The following is a 25,149-nucleotide window of genomic DNA, read 5'->3' on the forward strand; positions in this document are numbered from 1 at the left end:
GTGAGTGGAGAGGGGAGACAGGTCAGTGTGTGAGTGGAGAGGGGAGAGGTCAGTGTGTGAGTGGAGAGGGGAGACAGGTCAGTGTGTGAGTGGAGAGGGAAGACAGGTCAGTGTGTGAGGGGAGAGGGGAGAGGTCAGTGTGTGAGGGGAGAGGGGAGACAGGTCAGTGTGTGAGGGGAGAAGGGAGACAGGTCAGTGTGTGAGGGGAGAGAGGAGACAGGTCAGTGTGTGAGTGGAGAGGGGAGACAGGTCAGTGTGTGAGGGGAGAGGGGAGAGGTCAGTGTGAAAAGGGATAGGGGAGACAGGTCAGTGTGTGAGGGGAGGGGGGAGACAGGTCAGTGTGTGAGTGGAGAGGGGAGACAGGTCAGTGTGAGAGTGGAGAGAGGAGACAGGTCAGTGTGTGAGTGGAGAGGGGAGACAGGTCAGTGTGTGAGGGGAGAGGGGAGAGGTCAGTGTGTGAGTGGAGAGGGGAGACAGGTCAGTGTGTGAGGGGAGAGGGGAGAGGTCAGTGTGTGAGGGGAGAGAGGAGACAGGTCAGTGTGTGAGGGGAGAGGGGAGACAGGTCAGTATGTGAGGGGAAAGGGGAGACAGGTCAGTGTGTGAGTGGAGGGGGGAGACAGGTCAGTGTGTGAGTGGAGAGGGGAGACAGGTCAGTGTGAGAGTGGAGAGGGGAGACAGGTCAGTGTGTGAGGGGAGAGGGGAGACAGGTCAGTGTGAAAGTGGAGAGAGGAGACAGGTCAGTGTGAGAGTGGAGAGGGGAGACAGGTCAGTATGTGAGGGGAGAGGAGAGACAGATCAGTGTGAAAGTGGAGAGGGGAGAGAGGTCAGTGTGTGAGTGGAGAGGGGAGACAGGTCAGTGTGAGAGTGGAGAGGGGAGACAGGTCAGTGTGTGAGTGGAGAGGGGAGACAGGTCAGTGTGAAAGTGGAGAGGGGAGACAGGTCAGTGAGTGAGTGGAGAGGGGAGACAGGTCAGTGTGAGAGTGGAGGGGCGAGACAGGTCAGTGTGTGAGGGGAGAGGGGAGACAGGTCAGTGTGAAAGTGGAGAGGGGAGACAGGTCAGTGTGAGAGTGGAGAGGGGAGACAGGTCAGTGTGTGAGGGGAGAGGGGAGACAGGTCAGTGTGAAAGTGGAGAGGGGAGACAGGTCAGTGTGTGAGGGGAGGGGAGACAGGTCAGTGAGTGAGTGGAGAGGGGAGACAGGTCAGTGTGTGAGTGGAGAGGGGAAACAGGTCAGTGTGAGAGTGGAGAGGGGAGACAGGTCAGTGTGTGAGGGGAGGGGAGACAGGTCAGTGTGAGTGGAGAGGGGAGACAGGTCAGTGTGTGAGTGGAGAGGGGAGACAGGTCAGTGTGTGAGGGGAGGGGAGACAGGTCAGTGTGAGAGTGGAGAGGGGAGACAGGTCTGTGTGTGAGTGGAGAGGGGAGACAGGTCAGTGTGTGAGGGGAGGGGAGACAGGTCAGTGTGAGAGTGGAGTGGGGAGACAGGTCAGTGTGTGAGTGGAGAGGGGAGACAGGTTAGTGTGTGAGTGGAGAGAGGGGACAGGCCAGTGTGTGAATGGAGAGGGGAGACAGGTCAGTGTGAATGGAGAGGGGAAACAGGTCAGTGTGAAAGTGGAGAGAGGAGACAGGTCAGTGTGTGAGGGGAGGGGAGACAGGTCAGTGAGTGAGTGGAGAGGGGAGACAGGTCAGTGTGTGAGTGGAGAGGGGAAACAGGTCAGTGTGAGAGTGGAGAGGGGAGACAGGTCAGTGTGTGAGGGGAGGGGAGACAGGTCAGTGTGAGTGGAGAGGGGAGACAGGTCAGTGTGTGAGTGGAGAGGGGAGACAGGTCAGTGTGTGAGGGGAGGGGAGACAGGTCAGTGTGAGAGTGGAGAGGGGAGACAGGTCTGTGTGTGAGTGGAGAGGGGAGACAGGTCAGTGTGTGAGGGGAGGGGAGACAGGTCAGTGTGAGAGTGGAGTGGGGAGACAGGTCAGTGTGTGAGTGGAGAGGGGAGACAGGTTAGTGTGTGAGTGGAGAGAGGGGACAGGCCAGTGTGTGAATGGAGAGGGGAGACAGGTCAGTGTGAATGGAGAGGGGAAACAGGTCAGTGTGAGAGTGGAGAGGGGAGACAGGTCAGTGTGAGTGGCGAGGGGAGACAGGTCAGTGTGAATGGAGAGGGGAAACAGGTCAGTGTGAGAGTGGAGAGGGGAGACAGGTCAGTGTGAGTGGCGAGGGGAGACAGGTCAGTGTGAATGGAGAGGGGAGATAGATCAGTGTGAGAGTGGAGAGGGGAGACAGGTCAGTGTCAGTGGAGAGCGGAGAGGGGAGGGGGAGACAGATCAGTGTGTGAGGGGAGAGGGGAGACAGGTCAGTGTGAATGGAGAGGGGAGATAGATCAGTGTGTGAGGGGAGAGAGGAGACAAGCAACCAGCATTGCGGACGGAGCACGGGTACACAGAAAGATGATTGCCCAGTCTCAAATGGTCTCACCGATATAGACAAGGCCACAATCGTGGGACTGACAAACTGAGGGAGCTGCAGAGGCTCTGTAAACATTCAAGGTAGGGACTGATCCTCAGGTGTTACAGGACATGGAGTTGGTGTTGGTGCAGCTGGTAAAAGATTAGCTGTGATTTAACTGAATAGCAGAGCAAGCACGGGGGCTGAATGGCCTCCTGCTGATTTCTTACATCACTTATTCATCCTGTGGGCAGGCGCAGGTGCACAAATGCAGACATCCATTGCAGAATAACGTGTGTGCCTGTGTTTTCATAAGCAGACAAAGGGAGTACACATACCCACACATGTGATGAGTTTCCAGCCTGTTGGGTAACTCACTCATTCAGGTGACAAACTGTGGGAAACATTAGTGAATGTCATCTGATTTTCAGTTTCAATGACACTCTGTGGCTCAGCACCTCAGGCGGCATCACAGATCCGAGTCACGCCTTGAAACTAATGCCTCCCTCTATGTCGAGGTTGCCTAAGCTAGCCAGCTTTATTAAAAGTAATGTAGAATGTGATGCTTCAGCTGACTGTAGTCCTGGCTTTGATGCTACTTCATCAACAATATGTCAAATCCAGAAGTTGCTTGTGGCATCTGCATCCCTTCACCCCTTCCTCAGCTGGTGACGTGCTCTATTCTACAAGAGGATCCTAGTGATGGCTCGTGCTCTGCAGTACAGCGGCTACAAACTGCTTCTGCCTTGGGGCCACGTACAGTCTTCGACACTGGACGATTGTGACCCCCCCCCCCCCCCCAGTAGGAGAAGTAATCCAAGTTTCTGGAAGTTCCAGGAGAGAGAGTGAGAGAACCACCAGCGAGAAATCGGACCATCATAAGACCATAAGCTATAGGAGCAGAATTAGGCCATTCAGCTCCAACTGGCTCCTGCTACCAAATGTGCAGAGGGACATCAAGCTACAGCAGAGGTGAAATTAGAAACAATTTGAAACCCACCCTGATCCAGTGGTTATCCGTCTTCAGAGTCAGAATCCGGTTTATTATCTCTAGCATACGTCATTAAATTTGTGTTTTGCAGTAGAAGTACATTGCAATATGTAATTAAGAAAACTATAAATTTTCAGCCCCTGATTACTGAGGATCAGTGCACCCCTACCTTACAAAGGAAGATAGTGTTTCCAATGGTCTTTGGGGGAGCAGAATTCCCAACTGAATCACCACACCAGAGAAGACTAAAGCAAGGAAGAGTGGATGACAGGAGAGAGGAGAGAGGCAGAGCTGCAGAGACTGGCACACTGCAGTGTTGCTGCAACATTGCAGCAGGACAACACTGTGAGGATAACAGACCCTAAGATTCAACAATAGCCACTTGCATCAACACTATATGACGTTTCACATTCAAAGACTTCCCACAGAACGAAAAGGCACAAACGAGAAAATCTGCAGATGCTGGAAATCCAAAGCAACACACTCAAAATGCTGGAGGAACTCAGCAGGTCAAGCAACATCTGTGGAAAATAATAAACAGTCCATGTTTTGGGGTGAGAACCTCCATCAGGACTGAGAGCTGGGGGTGTGGTGGAGTTGCCTGAATAAAAAGATTGCGGAGAGGGGAAAGAGGCTGGCTGGAAGGTGATAGGTGAAGCCAGGTGGGTGGGAAAGGTCAAGAGCTGGGGAAGTAAGAATCTGACTGGAGAGGAGGAAGGGACCCAGGGGGAAACAATAGGCAGGTGAGAAGACATGAAAGGTCAGAGTGGGGAATAGAGGAAGGGGGAGAAGTTTTGTTCACTGGAAGGAGAAATAGATATCCATATCCATATCCAAGGTTGGAGGGTACCCTGACGGAATAACAGGTGTTGCTCCTCCAACTTGAGGGTGGCCTCATCTTTGGCACGAGGAGGCATGGACCGATATGTCAAAACGGGAATGGGAATGGGAATTAAAATGTTTGGCCACCAGGAAGTCCCACTTGGTGCGGAGATGCTCGACGAAGCAGTCCCCCAATTTATGATGGGGCTGGTCGACGTAGAGGTGGCTGCATCAGAAGTATTCTCATTCTGTCACTGCGTTTCCCTTCGTATAGCCTCAACGCACTGCTTTTGAAATGATCTGCCTAGATCGCATGTTATCAAGTTTTTTCACCGTATGTCTGACAATAATAAACCAATTGCCAAACAGTCAAGGGATGGAATAAGCAAAGGGGTGATCAAAAAGGGTGGGGTCCCCGGGAGGTTTAAGGAGAGCAGTTGAATGACGGAACTCCATGGGAAGCTGAGGCAGAGTAGTCGATGAAAGGGAAAGGGGACGAATTGAGGAAAAGGCCCATGTTGGAGAAATCAAGGGACTTAATATCAGCGAGACTTTTCAGGATAGAAAGTTCTTGAGCAAGGAAGAAGGCCATGGAAGTATTTGGTTGGGAGGGAGATGATACTGACGGAGGCACCAGTAGATGTAACAGATTTCAAGGAAATTACAAATAAAGCAATATACTCTAGGAATGCCTAGATTGTGGAAAATTAATGATATATTAGGAAATGCTTTTTTCGATGTAACAAGTGCAACAGCTGTCAACAACCACAGGATAAGCTCTCTGCTGACAACATATTACCGATTGTTTAAGGAAGCCACACTCGGATAGAATACAGTATATCCGTAAGACCATACGACATAGGAGCAGAAAAAGGCCATTTGGCCCATTGAGTCTACTCTGTCATTCCATCATGGTTGATTTATTATCTTTCTCAACCCTATTCTCCTGGCTTCTCCCCGTAACCTTTGATGCCCTGACTAAAAACCTATCAACTGCTGCTTTAAATCTACTCAGTGAGTTGGTCTCCACAGCCTCCTATGCAAATGAAATCCATAGATTCACCAGCCTCTGGCTAAAGTAACTACTCCTCATCTCTGTTCTAACTCACCCACTATAGGAACATCCACTCCACATCCACTCTATCTAGGCCTTTCAATATTCGATAGGTTTTAATGGCCCCCCCACCCCATGCCCATTCTTCTAAACTCCAGCGAATATAGGCCTACAACCATCAAACGCTCCCTGTACATTAACCCTTTCATTCCCAGAATCATTCTCATGATCCTCCTCTGGAGCCTCTCCAATGCCAATGCATCTTTTCTTAGATAAGGGCCCAGAACTGCTCTGACCAATGCCTTACAAAGCCTCAGTATCACCTTCTTGCTGTTGTATTCTGGTCCACTTGAAATTAAAGCTAACATTGCAGTTGCCTTCCTTACCACTAACTCAACCTCCAGAATAACCTTCAGGGAACCCTTCACGAGAACTCCCAAGTAACTTTGCACCTCCAATGTTTGAATTTTCTCCCAGTTTAGAAAATAATCTATGCCTTTATTGCTCCTCCCAATGTGCATGACCATACACTTCACCACATTATATTCCATCTGCCACTTCTTTGACCATTCTCCCTATCTATCCAAATCCCTCCAAAGACTCTCTGCTTCCTCAACACTATCTGCCCCTGCACCTATCTTTGTATTGTCTGTAAACTTGGCTAAAAAGCTATCAATTCTGTCATCCAGTTAATTGACACGTAACATGAAAAGAAGCCAGCCCAATACTGGCCCTGGGAAACACCACTTGTCAACACCAACCAACCAGAATAGGCCCCCTTTATTCTGATCCCTGCCACCTGCTAATCAGCCAATCGTCTATCCATGCTAGTATCTTTCCAGTAATAACTTAGGCTCTTATCTTGTTAAGCAGAATCATATGTGGCACCTTGTCAAAGGCCTTATGAAAATCCAAGTAAACAGCTTCTCACTGATTCTCGTTTGTCTATTGCGCCTGTTATTTCTCCAAGAACTCCAACAGATCTGTCAGGCAAGATTTCCCCTTAAGTGAGCCATGCTGGCTTTGGCCTATTTTGTCACGTGCCTCCAAAACCTCATACTTCATAACAGATTCCAACATCTTTCCAACCACTGAAGTCAGCCTAACTGGCCTATAATTTCCCTTCTTATGCCTTCCTCTCTTAAAGAATAGAGTGACATTTGCAATTTTCAAATCTTCTGGAACCATTCCAGAGTCTAGTGATTCTTGAAAGATCATTACTAATGCCTCCACAATCTCTTCAGCTACCTCTTTCATAATTCTGAAGTGTAGTCCATCTGGTCCAGGTGATTTACCTACCTTCAGACCTATCAGTTTCCCCAAGCACTCTCTCCTTAATACACTCACTTCTGCTCCCTGATACTCTTGAGTTTCTGGCATACTGCTTGTGTCTTCCACAGTGAAGACTGATACAAAACACTTATTAAGTTCATCCACTATTTCTTTGTCCCTATAACCATCTCTCCAGTGTTATTTTCCAGTGACCCAATATCCACTCTCGCCTTTCTTTTGTTCTTCATATATATGAAAAGAACATTTTGGTATCATATTTGATATTTTTGGCTAGCTTATCTTCAACTTCATCTTTTTTCTCTACATGTTTTTTTTCCTGGTGCCATCTGTTTTTTTTAAAGTTTCTCAATCCTCTAACTTCCCACTAACTTCTGCTATATAATATGCCCTTTCTTTTGCTTTTATGCCGTCTTTGAGTTCCCTTATCAGTTGTGTCATCCTCATTTTTAATACTTCTTCATCTTTGGGATGCATTTTTCCTGCGCCTTCCGAATTACACGCAGAAACTCCTGCCATTGATGCTTGGCCATCATCCTTGCTAGTGTCCCCGTCCAATCAACTTTGATCAGCTCCTCTCCCCTTTGCTCCACTATAATACTGATATATTTAATTCTAGCTTCTCCCTCTCAAATTGAAGAGTGAATTCTATCACCGTCTCCTAAGGGTTCTTTTAACTTAAGCTCACTAATCAAATCCAGTTCATTACACAACACCCGATCCAGAAAAGCTGATCCCATAGTGTGCTCAACCACAAGCTGTTCTGAAAAGCCATCTTGCAGGCATTCTAAAAAGTCTCTCTCTTGGGATCCAAAATCAGCACCAACCTGATTCTTCCAATCTATCTGCATACTGAAATCCCCCATGACTATCATAACATTGTCCTTTTGAGCAACACCCAGGTCTCGGCCCGAAACGTACGCTGTACCTCTTCCTAGAGATGCTGCCTGGCCTGCTGCGTTCACCAGCAACTTTGATGTGTGTTGCTTGAAATTCCAGCATCTGCAGATTTCCTCGTGATTGTCCTTTTGACATGCCTTTTATATCTCCCATTGTAATTTCCTGTCTATGTGTGGAGTACAAGAAACATACTAAAAATTTTGGGGTGTACACAGGATTGAAAAGATGGGCAAACACGAGGAATTCTGCAGATGCTGGAAATTGGTCTCGGCCTGAAACGTCGACTGTACCTCTTCCTAGAGATGCTGCCTGGCCTGCTGCGTTCACCAGCAACTTTGATGTGTGTTGCTTGAAAAGATGGGGATGGTTTTGAAGTATTTTGCTGTTTATATGTAGCGGAACCTTCAACTTCAAATGGTTTAATGCTCTATAGAAACTGTCAGACGAACGTACACCCTCCCCATTCACTTTCCATTGCTGGAGCAAAGGAATCATGAATTTATACGATGAGTTGTGCAACCTCGGCTGTTTACAGCAGTTGAAGCATTTCTGCAGTAAAGTACTTCACTTCTATCTCCAAAGCATATTCTCTGGAAGAAACCTGCCTGATTTACATTTCAAGGAATCAATAATGACTAATCCAACCATCTTCCCAGGAGGTCTGCATTGTTTGACCATGACTTATTGCAATATTACTTCTGCGGGTTAGTTTCACATTTACCTCTATTCAAATTCAGGACATGTCTTCTGTGCTGAACAGGATGAGGTTATTAGCAATTATGAAAATCTGTTTCACTGACTTCTGGTGAAAAAATACTTAATGAACATGGTCACATTTTGTAATCCAATTCCACTTGCCCCACAAACACTTTGCCCCTTCAATCATGCCCATGTACTTCCAGAGGTACAACCTTTTTTTTTATAGTATGATTGTCCTCAAAACTGTGCCCCATATTCCGAGTCAAACCGCACCAATAGTTTCTTAAGCAATAGAGTCACCTCCCTCAGTATGCTAAAAATCAAGACAAAATCTGTGGATGCTGGAAATCTATGCAACACACACGAAATGCTAGAGAAACTGAGAAGGCCAGGCAGCATCTATGGAAAAGAGTACAGTCAACGTTTCAGGCCAAAACCCTCAGCCTGTGCCCTCAGATCCTAGACTTCCCTTATAATGGAAATGTCCTGGCCACGTCCATTGTATCCAGGCCTTTCTGTATTTCATGGGTTTCAATCAGATTCCCCATTCCAAAGAAAGTAAAGTAACTTCCCTTCAGTACCGCGTCAGGTATGGTAGAGCAAAGGCTAATAGCTGGCACAAATTCATACAACAGTCATTGGGACTGACCAAACCATTTCCAATGCAGTTCAAGAAACTGCCATTGGATACAGAAACAGTATGAGAAGGTGTCAACATCACCTGAGAAATTCAAGTCCTTTTCTTCAAAGTTCAATGTAAATTTATTACCAAACTACATGCTGTATATACAGCCCTGAAATTCATTTTCTTGCAAGCATACACAGTAAATCCAAGAAACACAATGAAATCAATGGAAGACTGTGCCCAACAAGATGGACAAACAACCAATGTGCAGGAGACACCAAACTGTGCAAATACAAAATAAATAAACAAACATACAAACAAGCAGTAAATACATAAGACGAAGAGTCCTTGAAAGTAAGTCCATAGATTGTGGGAACAGTTCAGTGGTGGGAGAAGTGACATTGCACCCTCTGGTTCGAGAGCCTCATGGCTGAGGGATAATAACTGTTCCTGAACTTGATGGTGTGGTTTCTGAGGCTCCTGTAACTTTTTGCTGATGGCAGCAGCAAGAAGAGCGTATGACCTGGATGGCGGGAGTCCTTGATATGGATGCTGCTTTCCTGCGACAGCGCTCTGTGTAGATGTGCTCTGTGGTGGGGAGTGCTTTAGCCATGATGGACAAGGCCATATCCATCACTTTTTGTAGCATTTTCCATTAACGGGCATTGGTGTTTCCATACCAGGCTGCGATACAACCAGGCAATGCACTCTCCACCACACATCTGTAGAGGTTTATCAAAGTTTTAGGTGCCATGCCAAATCTTCACAAACTCTAAAGGCAGTAGAGCCACGTCTGTGCTAATGGCAAACTAGACTTAATTCCTCTTTCTCCTTAACTCGGGGAGATGGAAAGGAATCCTGGAATCAAAGATAGTGTGGCGAGCCCAGTACAGGAAATGAAGGATTTTGGGGTGTTTTTGTAGCTAGATCAGTTACCAGCTGGGTTTCACAGAACTTAGGATTCAGCCACAGGCTCCCTGTAACATATCTTAATGCCCTAGACATGATTGTGGGCATGAAAGAGAAATTGGCACGTTCATACAAGAGTTCACTGAGGATATGAAAGGGGTGCTGCAGAGTTAAGGGTGAAAGGTGAAATGTTTAAGGCAAACATGAGGAGGAACTTCTTCACTCAGAGGGTGGTGAGAGTGAGGAATGAACTGCCAGTGGATGTGGTGGATGTAGGTTCAATTTCAACACTTAGAAATAATTTGGATAAATGAGAAAGGTATGGAGGGCTATGGTCCAGACATAGGTTGATGGGGCTAAGCAGAATTATAGTTCATCACAGACTAGATGGGCTGAAGGGTATGCTTCTGTGCTGTAGTGCTCTATGACTTCATAAAATATCAACTGTCTAGGTCCCTCCCACTGAATTCTCCCAGCATTTTTTGTGTAGGCTTAGCAAACATGTCTGGTACACAATGCCAATGTCACCTGGCCATTTCTACCCTAGTCATTTCAAACCTATTTTATTCTTTTCCACCCCCTCTGATTCCACCACGCACCTACAAATTGGTGGCAATTTATAGTGGTCAATTAATCTAATTTACAAGTCTTTGGTATGTAGGAAGAAACCAGAGCATGCTGAGGAAACATACACAGCCATTGGGAGAACGTGCACACCGCACACAGAGGTCAGGATCAAACCCAGGATCCTGGAGCAGGGAAGCAGTGACTCTGCCAGCTGTGCCACTGTGCAATAGAGTGTCAATAGTTCACGCTATCAGCCACAGCCAAAGAACCAGCTGAGCATATGGGTATTAGATGAGGCCATGTCAGCCTCAGTTGGGAAGCCCTCTCTGGTGAAGTAGTTTCATTATCTCAAGCATGCATCCCAGCCTTTTAAAGCAAGAGACAGAGGGGAATTTTGATCCATAGGCTGACTCCATGAATCAGCACACGAAAGCAGCGTGAAGAGCAGAAGAGTATAGTTATTGGCAAATACAAAACTGCAGATGAATCAACTCTTCTCGGGCTTCCAGCCGAGTACAGGTATCAATTATAACTAGTGTTTTGATGACAAACTCTCCTATTTTCATGGCAGAGTTTGTCATTAAAACATCGGTTATAACCTATACTTGTACCCGGCTGGAAGCCCGAGAGAGTTTATTCGTCATATATGTTGTGAAAGCACTAGATCCTTTTTCAAAACTGCTGATGCTTAAAATCTGAAATAAAAATATAACATGCTGTTAGAAACACTCAGCAGGTCAGTCAGCATCTGTAGAGAAAGACTGACCCAACACCTCAGGTCAATGACATCAGATTCTGCCTGACCTGCTGAGTATTTGCAACACTTCTCTATTTTTATTATAATGGAAGGTCAAGGTCACACAGAATTGAGGCTCATTAGCAAAAGCAGAGCCTCTTAGCCTCCTGCAGCCAAGAGCTAAAAGGATCTGTACTCACTGTTGATTTGCTCTGTTCCGGTCATGTACAATGTAATGGGCTGTGGCCAGGAAGAAGGTCCCTCCGAGGACAATGACGAATGGGCACAGCATGAGAGCATAGCCCAGGCTGAGGAATTCCCACAGGTCTAAATCGGGCTTACTCTGCCTGATGACGTCTGAGATCTAGGGAGACAAGAGAGAAGACTTCAAACATGATGGAGATGTCAAGGAGCAAAGGGAGACACTGGAAGATTGACCTCCTTGGGAAACTGAGTGACCACCAGAAGTAACTATACAATGGAGGGAGGGTTGCCTTGGACTAAGAGCAGAAACCTGCTCCTTCTGGATGTGCTGGAGGCTCTTCCTTCAGCAACCTCTCTACTTCTTTGCTAGAAAAGGTATTATTAGATTGTGTCTTAAAACACGGAAAGCAATCTGTCAGCCCTTCAGGTCTATGCTGGGTCACAGAGCAATCCCATTCTCCCATGAATTTTCCCTGTAATCTACTTCCCCACGTTCCTACAACCACCCACCAGATTCCACTGTCCGCCTATGAACGAGGGGTAATTTACAACGGCCAATTAACTCACAAAGCTGCACATCTTTTGGAAGCCAGAGCAACCCCTGCAGTGACAGGAAAACTCCACACAGACAGTAGTAGAGGATAGGGTCGAACTTGGGTTAGTGGAGCTATGAAGCAGCAGCACTACCCGCTGCCACACCATGCTCTGACTCACTGACACCACCTCTTATGGGGGAAGTCAGTGCCAAGCACACACTGTACTTACCACACCTATTAGATAGGGGCTCCCCGCGTCGCCAAACAGGTGAGAGGTGAAACTCTGCAAGGCCACAGCTGTTGAGCGGCGAGTCGGGATGACAACGTACTAGGAATGAAGAGTCAAAGTTACCAGAAGGAAGATGTAACAGTAAAATCACTCAGGGTTTCAAGGAACCTCCATATAAGGTTCAGCATCAGTCAGATGATCTGAATCTCAGAATCCAATTGCCAATTGAATTAAGAAGTGGGGTCAGGGTAAGGACTGCTGTGGTTAGTTCACTGGCTCATTCCCCAGGACCACGCATTCTTCACTGTTGTGAAGGTATCAGCTTATCGCAAGCAATAGACTTACACTGGTTACAGGGCAACCCGTACGCTACAGGGAGTTGTGTTTCTAGCAGAAGGGTTGCATCACGACTTCTATCTACATCGTCAACATGCGTGTCAAGGAGTGCAAGTTAGATAAATAATTGTGTTTATTTTTTCTGTGATAGCAAATTTGATTCTGTGTCCAGATATTTTAGCAGTGAATTGTGAATTCTGTAAGGGTGATTTTCCATAAGCTGGACAACTGCACCTGGGGGCCATCTCTACAGTAAATCTCCAGTAACCCAGCACCTTTGCTGTTGCCAGCTGGCAGAAGTTCCAGAGTATTGGATGCTACGATTCATGCCCAAACACCCTTTTATTCCCCATTCTTTACATATTACACAACCATTGAATAAGGCTTTAAGTGAACTGAATACAGTTGAATGAAATGGAGCCCTGCCAACATTCGCAGTGTTCTGTGCCCCAGGCCCAGCAGCAGCCACACCCCAACCCTGATGCTGACTGCACACCCCATGTACAACTACAGCTCACATTTCAGACTCAGATGCTAAACCATCAACATTTCCAAACAATTAGATGCTGGATAATTGGAGTTTTACTGGGCACTCTCTGAGACGATTGTGCTGGCTTCATTTTGCAGTTACACATGAGAGCAAGCAGCCAATGACAGGTATAGGCTGGACAGTAGGGGACCTTCTCCATAGGAACATTGGTTTGTTTTTACAACATTCTGTCGGATACATGGACAGTTTAATGAAATCAACAACTTCCACCCAGGTTTCACAAACCAAACTCAAGTTCCCAAAGTATCGTGGTGGGATTTGCATTCACGTTCTCTGGGTTGTGTGATGTAACCATAGCATCTAACAAGCCAAGTAAAGCCTCTGACGATGAACACTATCAGGGCACGGGCTGCTGGTGGACAGAGCAGAGAGTGAAAAGTTTCCACTCCAGCTTTCCTTTCAGGGGACCATCATTTTCAGCAGGGGAGACAAGTGGGTTTAGCCAAGAGAAGATGTAAAACTCGTTCAAACACTTACCATGAGGATGTCTGCTGTGATGGCCCAGTTCAAGAAGAGGAGTACTTCTCCTATAAATATACACAGCTGTGAAGAGAGAAAACTCATGATTTGATTTCAGCAGAAAAACTGATAACACATTGTGCAAAAATGATTAAAATTTAACATCAGTAATTACCGGAAGCCTTGGGACATGAGGACACTTGATTTTCAATTCATGAGTTTCACATCAGTTGTAAATTAACGGGGAGTTTACTCAGACTGGGAGAGTGTAGGTGAACAGTGGAATTGTCAAGCAGGAGGTCCAGTCAGACAGAAGACCACTTGTTCCTGTTAACTGACCTAACAGCCAAATCTAATCTCAGGAAAAGGAAGAAGGTTGGCAGATAGGTGATAAAAAGTTGGTTTCTGCACACTGAGTTCACTTTTACTCCAAATTCAGAGACAATATTTCTTACCTAAGACTTATTTTAGTAAACTGTTGACAACAAGCTCCTCACGTTAAAGCTTAACAGGCAATGTGATCTTGCTAAACAGTAGATCCTATTGTTAGTTATTTGTAGCTGGAATACAAAAATCACCAATCTCAAATTTATAAAGAAACTCAAGGCAGGTTGCGCAGATTGAAAAACAGGGTAAGCTGAGTTTGCAACAACCTCTAAACAGAAAACGGACAATTCAAAAGTAACAAATTACAAGAGAATTGGAGCAGGCAAGAGAAGGGACAGTTTCATGAAACCCACAGTGTAACAGGCCAAAGAACTTCTTTGTGTTGTAAGTCTCTGCCATTCTTCCTTGCGTTGTAAATCTCTGCCATTCTATTAAAAAGTGCAAACCATGTTCATTCTTCAAACAGCCACGTTCATAAACTGCAAGGAAAAGCCACCAACTCTGAGCACCCAAAATCCAGATTGTGTGGTTCCCTTGATGGTGAGCATCGCGTGACAGATCCAGGAAAATAGAACTCCGCCTCACAATTTAATTATCACCTGACTGAAGCAACAGAAGCTTCAACCATCGGGAAGATGATTCCTAGTGCCTTGGAAGTATTTCTTCAGAGGTGAATAGTCAATTATTTGAGGAGCTTTTATCCTTCAAAGCATCCTTTACCTGTGTTCAGTAATGTGTCCTGATCATGTCATGTGTCTCATCCACATTGGGATAGATGGTAGAGAGGTCCACGTGTAACACACTCACTTCCAGGTCCTTTGCATTCAATCTAGGCTACACAGACAATATGAACACCTCTGACACTTTTCCCAGAGATTCCTAGAACTGGTTGGGCTAAATATTCTCAGACAAGACTATTTGGGGTACTGTGCTCAGTTCTGGTCGCCTTACCACAGGAAGAATGTGGAAACCATAGAAAGGGTGCAGAGGAGATTTACAAGGATGTTGCCTGGATTGGGGAGCATGCCATATGAGAATAAGTTGAGTGAACTCGGCCTTTTCTCCTTGGAGCGACGAAGGATGAGAGGTGACCTGATAGAGATGTATAAGATGATGAGAGGCATTGATCGTGTGGATAGTCAGAGGCTTTTTCCCAGGGCTGAAATGGCTGCCTAAAGAGGGCATGGGTGTAAGGTGTTTTGGAGTAGGTACAAAGGAGATGTCAGGGGTAAGTTTTTTTACACAGAGTGGTGAGTGCGTGGAATGAGCTGCCAGCAACGGTGGTGGAGGCGGATACGATAAGGTCTTTTAAGAGATTTTTGGATAGGTAAATGGAGCTTAGAAAGATCGAAGGCTATGGGTAACCCTAGTAATTTCTATGGTAGGGACATGTTCGGTACAACTTTGAGGGCTGAAGGGCCTGTATTGTGCTGTAGGTTTTCTATGTTTCTCTGAGACAATCTATCTCAAACTGCAAAATCTCTAAATACATTTAGTACTTGTCATCAGGGAATCTCAAAAAAACAGCAATGCGGGAAATGGAGATGTCACATGGTTGGAAGCAATCTTCCGGAACTATCCAGCAACATCATGAACTATTTCTACAGGTTGTGACTCCGTCTCAGATCTGACAGAGGTTACTCAGAACACAATAACTAGCCATTTGTAATACTTGTCAGCAGTTTAATCAAAACATCCTCATAAATCTCAGGGTACTTCCTTTAATCTCGAGCATTATCTAGAAAGTTTATTAAAGGTTTGTTCTGAAATTTTTTAGACAAAGAGAAAATGCTGGGATCCCTCAGCCAGTCAGCTTGCTCCTCTGAAGGGGCTGAGCAAGCTGACATTCTGAGTGAGACTTCTGTCAGGATCAGAGGTCATTAGTTATCTCCATAGCGATGGTGTTTCAAGAGGAAAGAGACAAAAGGAAGAAGGGTTTGAAAAACAGACAAAACAACTTTTATTTATACAGGTCTTCTCACTGAAGGCGCCAAGCCCTTTCAATGACATTGAAAAATATTGACCAGGATATCAGGAATAAGTCCCATGTTCTTCAAAGCAGCGCAATGCCAGCTATCTGAGAAAGTAGTGAGGCCTGCAGTTAACATTTCTCCTGACTGATGGTCAGTGCTACACTCCGACTGATGTCAATGCAGATTGGGCACTCTGACCCTGATCCCACAACACAGTGACTCAGAGGTGAGAATTCTTCTCAATGAACCATGCAGGCAGAATAACCTGAAGCCCTCTTTTATCTTTATTAGATAGATAGATACTTGATTTACTTCCACAGTGATGAAGCGCTTTCAGAGGTTGGTGATGAAATATATCATCTCCTGCCTGAGAAGTGACTTGGATCCGCTCCAATTTGCCTACCGTCACAACAGGTCAACGGCAGGTACCATCTCATTGACTCTCCACACTACCCTGGAACATTTGGATAGTGAAAGTGCATACACCAGGATGCTCTTCATTGACTGCAGCTCGGCATTCAATAACACGATCCCCTTAAAACTAATCCATAAGCTCCAAGACCTCCTTGTCCAACTGGATCCTCCATTTCCTCACTTCCAGACTCCAGTCAGTTCGGACTGGCAACAACATCTCCTCCACGATCTCCATCAGCACCGGTGCACCACAAGGCTGTGAGCTTAGCCCCTGCACTGCTTGTTTTACATTTATGACTGTGAGGCTAAGCACAGCTCCAATGTCATAATTAGATCTGCCAACTGCACCACTGACTACTGGCTGAATCAAGGCAGGTGATGAAACAGCATCTAGGAGGGAGAATGAAAATCTGACTGAGTGCCACCACAATATCAACCTCTCACCTCAGCAAGATCAAGGAGATGATTATTGACCAGAAGAAAGAAACTGGGGTCCTTGAACTAGTCTTCAATGAGGGATCAGAGGTGGAGAGGGCCAACAACTTTAAATTCCCCAGTGTTCTGATTTCAGAGGATTTGCCCTAGATCCTCGGTCCAGCATGTGTGTGCCATTACAAAGAAAGCATGGCAGCGCCCCTACTTTCTTAAAGAGTTTGCGAAGGTTTGGCGTGTCATCTAAAACTCGGACAACCTTCTATTGATATGCGGTAGAGAGCATAGTGACTGGTTGCATCACAGCCTGTGTATGGAAACAGCAATGCTCTAGAATGGAAAATCCTATAAGAAGTAGAGGATACAGCCCAGTCTTTCACTGGTAAAAACCCTCTCCAGCACTGAGCACATCTACGCAGAGTGCTGTCACAGTAAAGCAGCATCCATCACCAAGATCCCCTACCATCCAGGTCACACTCTCTTCACGCTGCTGCCATCAGCAAGAAGGTACAGCTGCCTTGGGACTTTGCACCACCAGCTTTAGGAACAGTATTGTCCCTCAACCATCAGGCTCTTGAACCAGAGGGGATAACTTCACTTGCCTTGTCACTGCACTGTTCCCACCGAACTGGACTCACTTTCAAGGACTCTTCTTCTCATGTTCTTGATATTTATTGCTTATTCATTTATTATTATTATTTCTTTTTTTCTCTTTATATTATATAAAGAGAGAAATCATATTATTACATTTTTCTTATATAAAATATAGTATTGTTTTCAAGTATAAATGACTCGAACAGAAATATAGGTGGGCTAATTAGTAAATTCGGCAGAGTTGTGGATAACGAAGGTTGTGAAAGTGTTCAGCAGGTTATAAATCAGTTATAAATATGAGTAGAGAAATGACAGATAGAGATTAATTGAGACAAATGTGAAGAGATGCTCTGTAGGAGGTCAAGTGTGAGAAAAAAGTATTCAGTAAATGGCAGGACCCTCAGGAGCATTATTGTACAGAGGGATCTTGGGGTGGAAGTGTATGACTCCCTGCAAGTGACATCACAAGCAGATAGGGTGATTAAAAAGGTGCAGGGTATTGATTATAAATGGACATTGAGTGTAAATGTTGACAAGTCATGTTACAGCTGGACAAAACTTTGGTTAAGACAACATTTGAAACATTGCGTTCCGATCTGGTCACTGCATTACAAAAAGTTGCTGGGACTTTGGAGAGGTTCACCAGGCTGTTACCTGGAATGGAATATATTAGCTATGGTGAGAGGTTGGGCAAACTTCCATTATTTGTTCTGGGGCATCAGAGGTTGATAGAGGTTTATAAAATTACAAAAGGCGTAGATAGGAGAGTTAGCTAGAGTCATCTCCCCAGACTCTAACACGAGAAGATGTGGCTTTAAGGTGAGAGGCAATGTTTAAAGGGGATATATAAGGCAAGTTCTGTTTTTATACAGAGAGTGGTAGGTACCTATAAACTGCTACTAGGTGTAGTGATGGAAAAATACACAGTTGTGACAACTAAACAGGTATATGAACATACAGGGATCAAAGGTTTAGTGTAATTTTCCATTTTGGTTGTACAGATATCACAGGCCATAATCTCTGTTCCTGTGCCATGCCATTCCATCCCTCTATTCTTTATGAATGGTGCTATATGCCAACGCAAGTTTTGTTTTCACTCATGGACATTGCTGGTGAGGTGGTCAACCTCTGATCATCAGGGCTGCCTTGAAGTGCGGGGCTCTCCTTGTTATACCTGGTCATCAGGTAGTTACTCAACCCCACAAACTTCCCGTGCACCCAATGTTTCTTTTAATAACATGTGGGTCAAGAACATTCACAGGGTCTTCTGGAAAAAAACATGTAAGGGATTTATGTCACACCGAGGCTGCGGAAGCACAGGTTATACTCACGTAGGCTCCCACAATGTTGAAGCGGGCGAACACGAAGATCAGGCTGATGAATATGGACGAGCTGAGCATTCCAAACGCACAGACCAGGGGATCGGCTCGCGAGCTCTTTGTACGATACCACCGCGTTGCTGCCACCCCCACAATCAGTCCCAGGAACCCAGTGACACAGGTAATTGCGCCAAATATCAGACTGGAAGAGAAAGAGTGGCCAGACCACGTTAGTAACAGTTCATCATAGACCTCAACTGGCGTCAGGTCTACAAAGTTCCTAGTTCCGTCTTGTATAACAAGATGAGCTCTTGGCTTCACAATCTGCCCCATTACGTCCTTGTGCCTTATTGTCGACCCGCACTGCTCCCTTGCTATATCTGTACTTGCTGCTGTTCCTTATTCTGTATTATTTTACTGTTTTCCCTCTCAGTACACTGTTGTAATGAACTGATCTGTCTGGATGGTGGATGTGAAAAGCTGGGAGGGGTAGGTGGGAGAGAGAAAAGGCTGGAGAAGGAGGAATCCAATAGGAGAGGACAGTGGACCATGGAATAAAAGGAATGAGGTGGGGAACCAGAAGGAGGTGACTCCTTCCCCCTCACCTGGTCTCTCCTATCACCTATTACCCCTCTCCCTCCCCCCTTCTTATTCTTGGTGAAAGGTCCTGGCCTGAAACGTTGACTGTTTATTCCCCTCCATAGATGCTGCCTGACCTGCTGAGTCCCTCCAGAGCTGGTGGAGGGGTCCTGGGCAGATAAAGGAGTGGGATCATGGATTCCCCATGTTGACTTGGCCAGTGCCTAATTCCCCGCGGCCAGCCTTGCCCATTGGTGCCCGTTCACTGTGTGTCCACGTGGTGGTGAGGCAGGAAATAAGTAACAAGCCCACATCTTTCCAGCACTTCAGTTGGTGGAGGTTAGGGCTCTGGAACTGTGTCCCCCCTGAGGCAGGTCATCAGCTGCCGACTGGCATCAGGGAACCTCAGTGGGACTGGCCCCGCCTGCTCCCACAGCGACCTCACCTGTCTCTGCCGCTGCAGGGCTCCACAGTGCAGGGCTCGATGTTCTTCTGCACCACCTCTGCGCGGAACAGGTAGAGGGGGATCCACATCCCCAGCACCCCAGTGGCAAAGGACACCGAGGCCGAGGCCAGTGTGGAGAACACGAAGCTTGGTCTGTGGGAAGGAGAGACAATGGGGTGTTAGAATCAGACGGGCAATGAACTGTACTGGAATTCTCTGTTTACAACACGTTCTGTCCGTCGGACAAAGGTGGACAATCAACACAGCACATCACGCAGTCATCCTCACCACGCGCGGATGTTGTGCACAGCAAGCTCCCACAGATGGTGATATGTTGTCAACCAAGGAGTCTGTGTTAGTGATGTTACTTGTGGACTTAATATTGAACCGGACAGGCAGGAAAGCTCCTCTGACCCTCAAAGTACAGGAACATCCAATAATCCAGCACTTTGACGGTGATGGACTAGCAGATTTCTTGGCTCATTGGATACTATTCCAATAAATATCTTAATGCACTTCTCTTCTCCTTGTACAAGAAGAGGTTTTTCTAGCATGTTGCTCGGATCTGAAGGCTGGACAAACCTGGGTAATTTTCTCTACAACGGCAGAGGCTGAGAGGAGATCTGATAGAGGTTTAAAAGGTTATAAAAGCAAAACTAGATTTGATAGCCAGTAACGTTTTCCTAGGTCGAAATGTCTAATACTAGAGGGGTCAAGCTGAAAGGAGGTGCGCGTGCAAGTTTCGTTTTACATGGGGTGGTGGCAATGGAGATTGAATTGATTTTATTACTTACGTCCCTCACATACAAGAGGAGTAAAAATCTTTACATTATGTCTCCATCTAAATGTGCAATGGTGCAATTTATAGTAATTTGTAATGAATAGTATGTACAACAGGACAGTCAATATAACATAGATATACAATTGCATCAGCGTGAATTAATCAGACTGATGGCTTGGTGGAAGAAGCTGTCCTGGAGACTGTTGGTCCTGGCTTTTATGCTGTGGTACCATTTCCCGGATGGTAGCAGCTGGAACAGTTTGTGGTTGGGTGACTTGTGTCCCCAATGATCCTTCAGGCCCTTTTCACACACCTGTCTTTGTAAATGTCCTGAATAGTAGGAAGTTCACATTGACAGAGGCACTGGGCTGTCCACACCACACTCTGCAGAATCCTGCGACTGAGGGAAGTACAGTTCCCATACCAGGCAGTGATGCAGCCAGTCAAGATGCTCTCAATCGTGCCCCTGTAGAAAGTTCTTACGATTTGGGGGCCCACACCAAACCTCTTCAACTGTCTGAGGTGAAAGAGGCGCTGTTGTGTCTTTTTCACCACACAGCCAGTATGTACAGACCACGTGAGATCCTCAAACTAGTGGAAGCCAGGTAAACATGATAGAGGCATTTACGAGGCACTCAGACAGGCACATGAATATGCAGAGAATGGAGGGATAGGGATACAGATGCTGCCTGACCTGCTGAGTTCCTTCAGCATTTTGTGTGTGTTCCGGCAGCTACAGAATCTCTCCTGGTTATGATTTACTGCTCCAGTGCAAAGACTCCTCGAGGGATGCCTCCCCTGAAGAAGTTTAAATCTTCTTTTCGAGGCGAGTTCAGTGAAACCCTTTCTCAGTGCTTCCCCTCAGCGATATCTGCTGCCCCCCAACTGTTCCCCAGCTAGCCTCCTTCAACCTCCCCCCACCTTTTTATTCTAGCATCTTCCCACTTCCCTCTTAGTCCTGAAGAAGGGTCTTATCCTGAAATGTCAACAGTCTATTCATTTCCATAGATGCCGCCTGACCTGCTGAATTCCTCCAGCATTTTGTGTGGGTTGTTTTGGATATGGACACTGTCCAGGCAGAAGGAATTAGTTCGGCTTTCAATTACGAGTTTGGTTAGTCTGACACAACATTGTGTGACAGGCAGCTCTAAAGTGAGTGTGGGAACAAGGCTCCTGTGAGCTTAAAAGGAAATGTCACCAAAAGGGCAAGATGCTGAACCATCAGATTTTCTGAACAATCGATCGCAGATTATCAGAGTAATGCCAAATTCTTCACAGAACTGTGTGGAGATGGATCCAACCCAACATTAGCATCTTGTTAAGGGACTCTGCCCCTAGTTGGGCAGCATGCCCTCAGAAAGAGAATCATAGCCGGGAAGGAGGACACTTGGCCCAACTCATCCATGCTAACCAGCCGGCACCCTCTGGTATCCATCTCATCCACCAGCACTGATCCCTAGCCTTCTACGTCTAGCTGACTCAAATGGCTACTTGGACATTTTTCAAGTAACGAGCTCCAACCACTATGGGTGAGACTGCTTCTCCGTCACCTCTGCATCTACACCTCGGACCTCCCTCCCACCAGCTCTGTAAGGAGAGCCTTCGCCGTGTGGACCGCTGTGCATCAAGAAGGGGAGTCGTTCCTCATGGCTAAATGAGGGTGGGTGATAAACAGTGCCAGCCTCTCACCCAGTCCCGAACAAAGATATGCCAAATCTCTGGAAAGAAATCAACAGTCGACGTTTCAGGCTGAGATCCTTCATCAGGACTGAAAATCTTGTGTTTATGCCAAATCTCGTTCTCTCTCTCTCAGCCTCCTCGGAGCAGTGGAGAGGCCCTGGTGTAAATGAGAGCTTCCCTCCGTGTTCAGAGGCTTTCTACGTGGTGTCCCAGCAGAGTCCGCACCATTCCATCTTTCAGATCCAGTTGCAGTTCTGGTTGCCCCATTGCGGGTAAGATGTGGAGGCTCTGGAGAGGTTGCAGTGGCCTGCATTAGAGGGAGCATGCGACAAGGAGAGCTCGGGCTGTTTCCTCTGCGCCACTGGAGGCGAAGCGGAGACCTGACGGAGGTTTCCAAAGTTACGAGAGGCATAGACAGGGTCAGTAGTCAGAACCTTTTCCCCAAGGTGGAATTTACAAATACTATACGACGAGTATTTAACGTTAAGGGGGAAAATTTATAGGGGGTGTAAAGGCAAGTTTTTTTTTGAAAAGAGTGTTGTGTGTCTGGAGTGACTGCTAGAGATTGTGGTGAAAGCAGATAGGACAGTGGTATTTAAAAGGCCTTCAGATAGTCACATGAATATGCAGGGAATGGACAGATATGGATCATGTGGAGGCAGAAATTTGACATTACGTTCAGCACACACATCGTGGGCTGAAGGACTTGTTCCCATGCCGTACTGTTCTGTATCCCATGTTCCGTGTCCTGTGTCCAGTGTTCCATGTCCACTGTTCCGTGTCCTGTGTTCTGTGTTCCGTGTCCTGTGTTCTGTGTTCCGTGTCCTGTTCTCTGAGGTTGCATTAAAGTGAACCCAGATCCCACAACAACGTGGCGCCCAATGCAGTCACTTACATCTTAATGACGGCCTTCATGTCTTTGCTCCAGGACGTGCTGGCCCTGAGCTGGACCTGATGCTGGTCGGCTGCCCCTCTCTTCGGCTCGGGCACCAGTAGGATGATGAGGCTCCCGGCTGCAAAACCCATGGCTGGAGTCACCTGTTTGGAGACAAATTCCGGTTGGAGCTGGAAGTCAAAGAACAAACAGAACACGGCACGGAGTTTGAAACACCACGCACCTAGAAGGCATTTGCCTTGACACACCCCTGCCAAAGGACGACTCCGAGTCCCTGTATCACCCATCATTTACAGGAGACGGGAAAAGCTGAGTGCTCTGCAGACTGAACCGTAGTGGGCTGCACCTTGCATTCCACACTCGATGGGTTTTAATTAAACTTGGCATTCACTGAACCATTAAAATAGTTAAAGAATTACTGGAAAATATATATACTTTAGTGCTATAAAACCAGTTTTCAAACATTATTACAGCAAATATAATAGAAATTGTGCTGTTGGTTGGGTTGCGAGAGGGTTTGTGACAATAAAGCACAAGGAAGCAGGAGAATCTGCCTGGGCCTTTGTGCCAGCATAACAACACACACCTGACAGTGCAGCACCCACTTGGTCCTGCGTTACAACCCTCACCCGTGACAGTGCAGCACTCCCTCAGTCCTGCGTTACAACCCTCACCCCTGACAGTGCAGCACTCCCTCAGTCCTGCGTTACAACCCTCACCCCTGACAGTGCAGCACTCCCTCAGTCCTGCGTTACAACCCTCACCCCTGACAGCGCAGCACTCCCTCAGTCCTGCGTTACAACCCTCAGCCCTGACAGCGCAGCACTCCCTCAGTCCTGCGTTACAACCCTCACCCCTGACAGTGCAGCACTCCCTCAGTCCTGCGTTACAACCCTCACCCGTGACAGCGCAGCACTCCCTCAGTCCTGCGTTACAACCCTCAGCCCTGACAGTGCAGCACTCCCTCAGTCCTGCATTACAACCCTCACCCGTGACAGCGCAGCACTCCCTCAGTCCTGCGTTACAACCCTCAGCCCTGACAGTGCAGCACTCCCTCAGTCCTGCGTTACAACCCTCAGCCCTGACAGTGCAGCACTCCCTCAGTCCTGCGTTACAACCCTCAGCCCTGACAGTGCAGCACTCCCTCAGTCCTGCGTTACAACCCTCACCTGACAGCGCAGCACTCCCTCAGTCCTGCGTTACAACCCTCACCCGTGACAGTGCAGCACTCCCTCAGTCCTGCGTTACAACCCTCACCCGTGACAGTGCAGCACTCCCTCAGTCCTGCGTTACAACCCTCAGCCCTGACAGCGCAGCACTCCCTCAGTCCTGCGTTACAACCCTCAGCCCTGACAGCGCAGCACTCCCTCAGTCCTGCGTTACAACCCTCACCCGTGACAGCGCAGCACTCCCTCAGTCCTGCGTTACAACCCTCACCTGACAGTGCAGCACTCCCTCAGTCCTGCGTTACAACCCTCACCCCTGACAGCGCAGCACTCCCTCAGTCCTGCGTTACAACCCTCACCCGTGACAGCGCAGCACTCCCTCAGTCCTGCGTTACAACCCTCACCTGACAGCGCAGCACTCCCTCAGTCCTGCGTTACAACCCTCACCCGTGACAGCGCAGCACTCCCTCAGTCCTGCGTTACAACCCTCACCCCTGACAGCGCAGCACTCCCTCAGTCCTGCGTTACAACCCTCACCTGACAGCGCAGCACTCCCTCAGTCCTGCGTTACAACCCTCACCTGACAGCGCAGCACTCCCTCAGTCCTGCGTTACAACCCTCACCTGACAGCGCAGCACTCCCTCAGTCCTGCGTTACAACCCTCACCTGACAGCGCAGCACTCCCTCAGTCCTGCGTTACAACCCTCACCTGACAGCGCAGCACTCCCTCAGTCCTGCGTTACAACCCTCACCTGACAGCGCAGCACTCCCTCAGTCCTGCGTTACAACCCTCACCTGACAGCGCAGCACTCCCTCAGTCCTGCGTTACAACCCTCACCTGACAGCGCAGCACTCCCTCAGTCCTGCGTTACAACCCTCAGCCCTGACAGTGCAGCACTCCCTCAGTCCTGCGTTACAACCCTCAGCCCTGACAGCGCAGCACTCCCTCAGTCCTGCGTTACAACCCTCACCCATGACAGCGCAGCACTCCCTCAGTCCTGCGTTACAACCCTCAGCCCTGACAGCGCAGCACTCCCTCAGTCCTGCGTTACAACCCTCACCCGTGACAGCGCAGCACTCCCTCAGTCCTGCGTTACAACCCTCAGCCCTGACAGCGCAGCACTCCCTCAGTCCTGCGTTACAAC

General features: G+C 47.4%; 1 protein-coding gene across 3 annotated transcripts in view; it reads right to left on the reverse strand.

The window, feature by feature from the left end:
* LOC140187917 (sphingosine-1-phosphate transporter SPNS2-like) overlaps positions 1-25,149 on the reverse strand; it is a 109,546-nt gene that overhangs the window by 15,441 nt on the left and 68,956 nt on the right. For 2 of the 3 annotated variants that reach the window (XM_072243790.1, XM_072243788.1), the window contains 6 exons: positions 22,839-22,981; positions 19,483-19,635; positions 18,471-18,660; positions 13,358-13,423; positions 11,995-12,093; positions 11,226-11,389 (listed from right to left, as the gene is read on the reverse strand). In XM_072243790.1, coding sequence (XP_072099891.1) covers positions 11,226-11,389; positions 11,995-12,093; positions 13,358-13,423; positions 18,471-18,660; positions 19,483-19,635; positions 22,839-22,981 — 815 coding nt within the window. The remainder of the gene's footprint in view (positions 1-11,225; positions 11,390-11,994; positions 12,094-13,357; positions 13,424-18,470; positions 18,661-19,482; positions 19,636-22,838; positions 22,982-25,149) is intronic. The other variant, XM_072243789.1, reaches the window with a different exon arrangement.

The sequence above is a fragment of the Mobula birostris genome, chromosome 25 (genome assembly GCF_030028105.1).
Source record: "Mobula birostris isolate sMobBir1 chromosome 25, sMobBir1.hap1, whole genome shotgun sequence".
In the NCBI taxonomy this organism is placed as follows: domain Eukaryota; kingdom Metazoa; phylum Chordata; class Chondrichthyes; order Myliobatiformes; family Myliobatidae; genus Mobula; species Mobula birostris.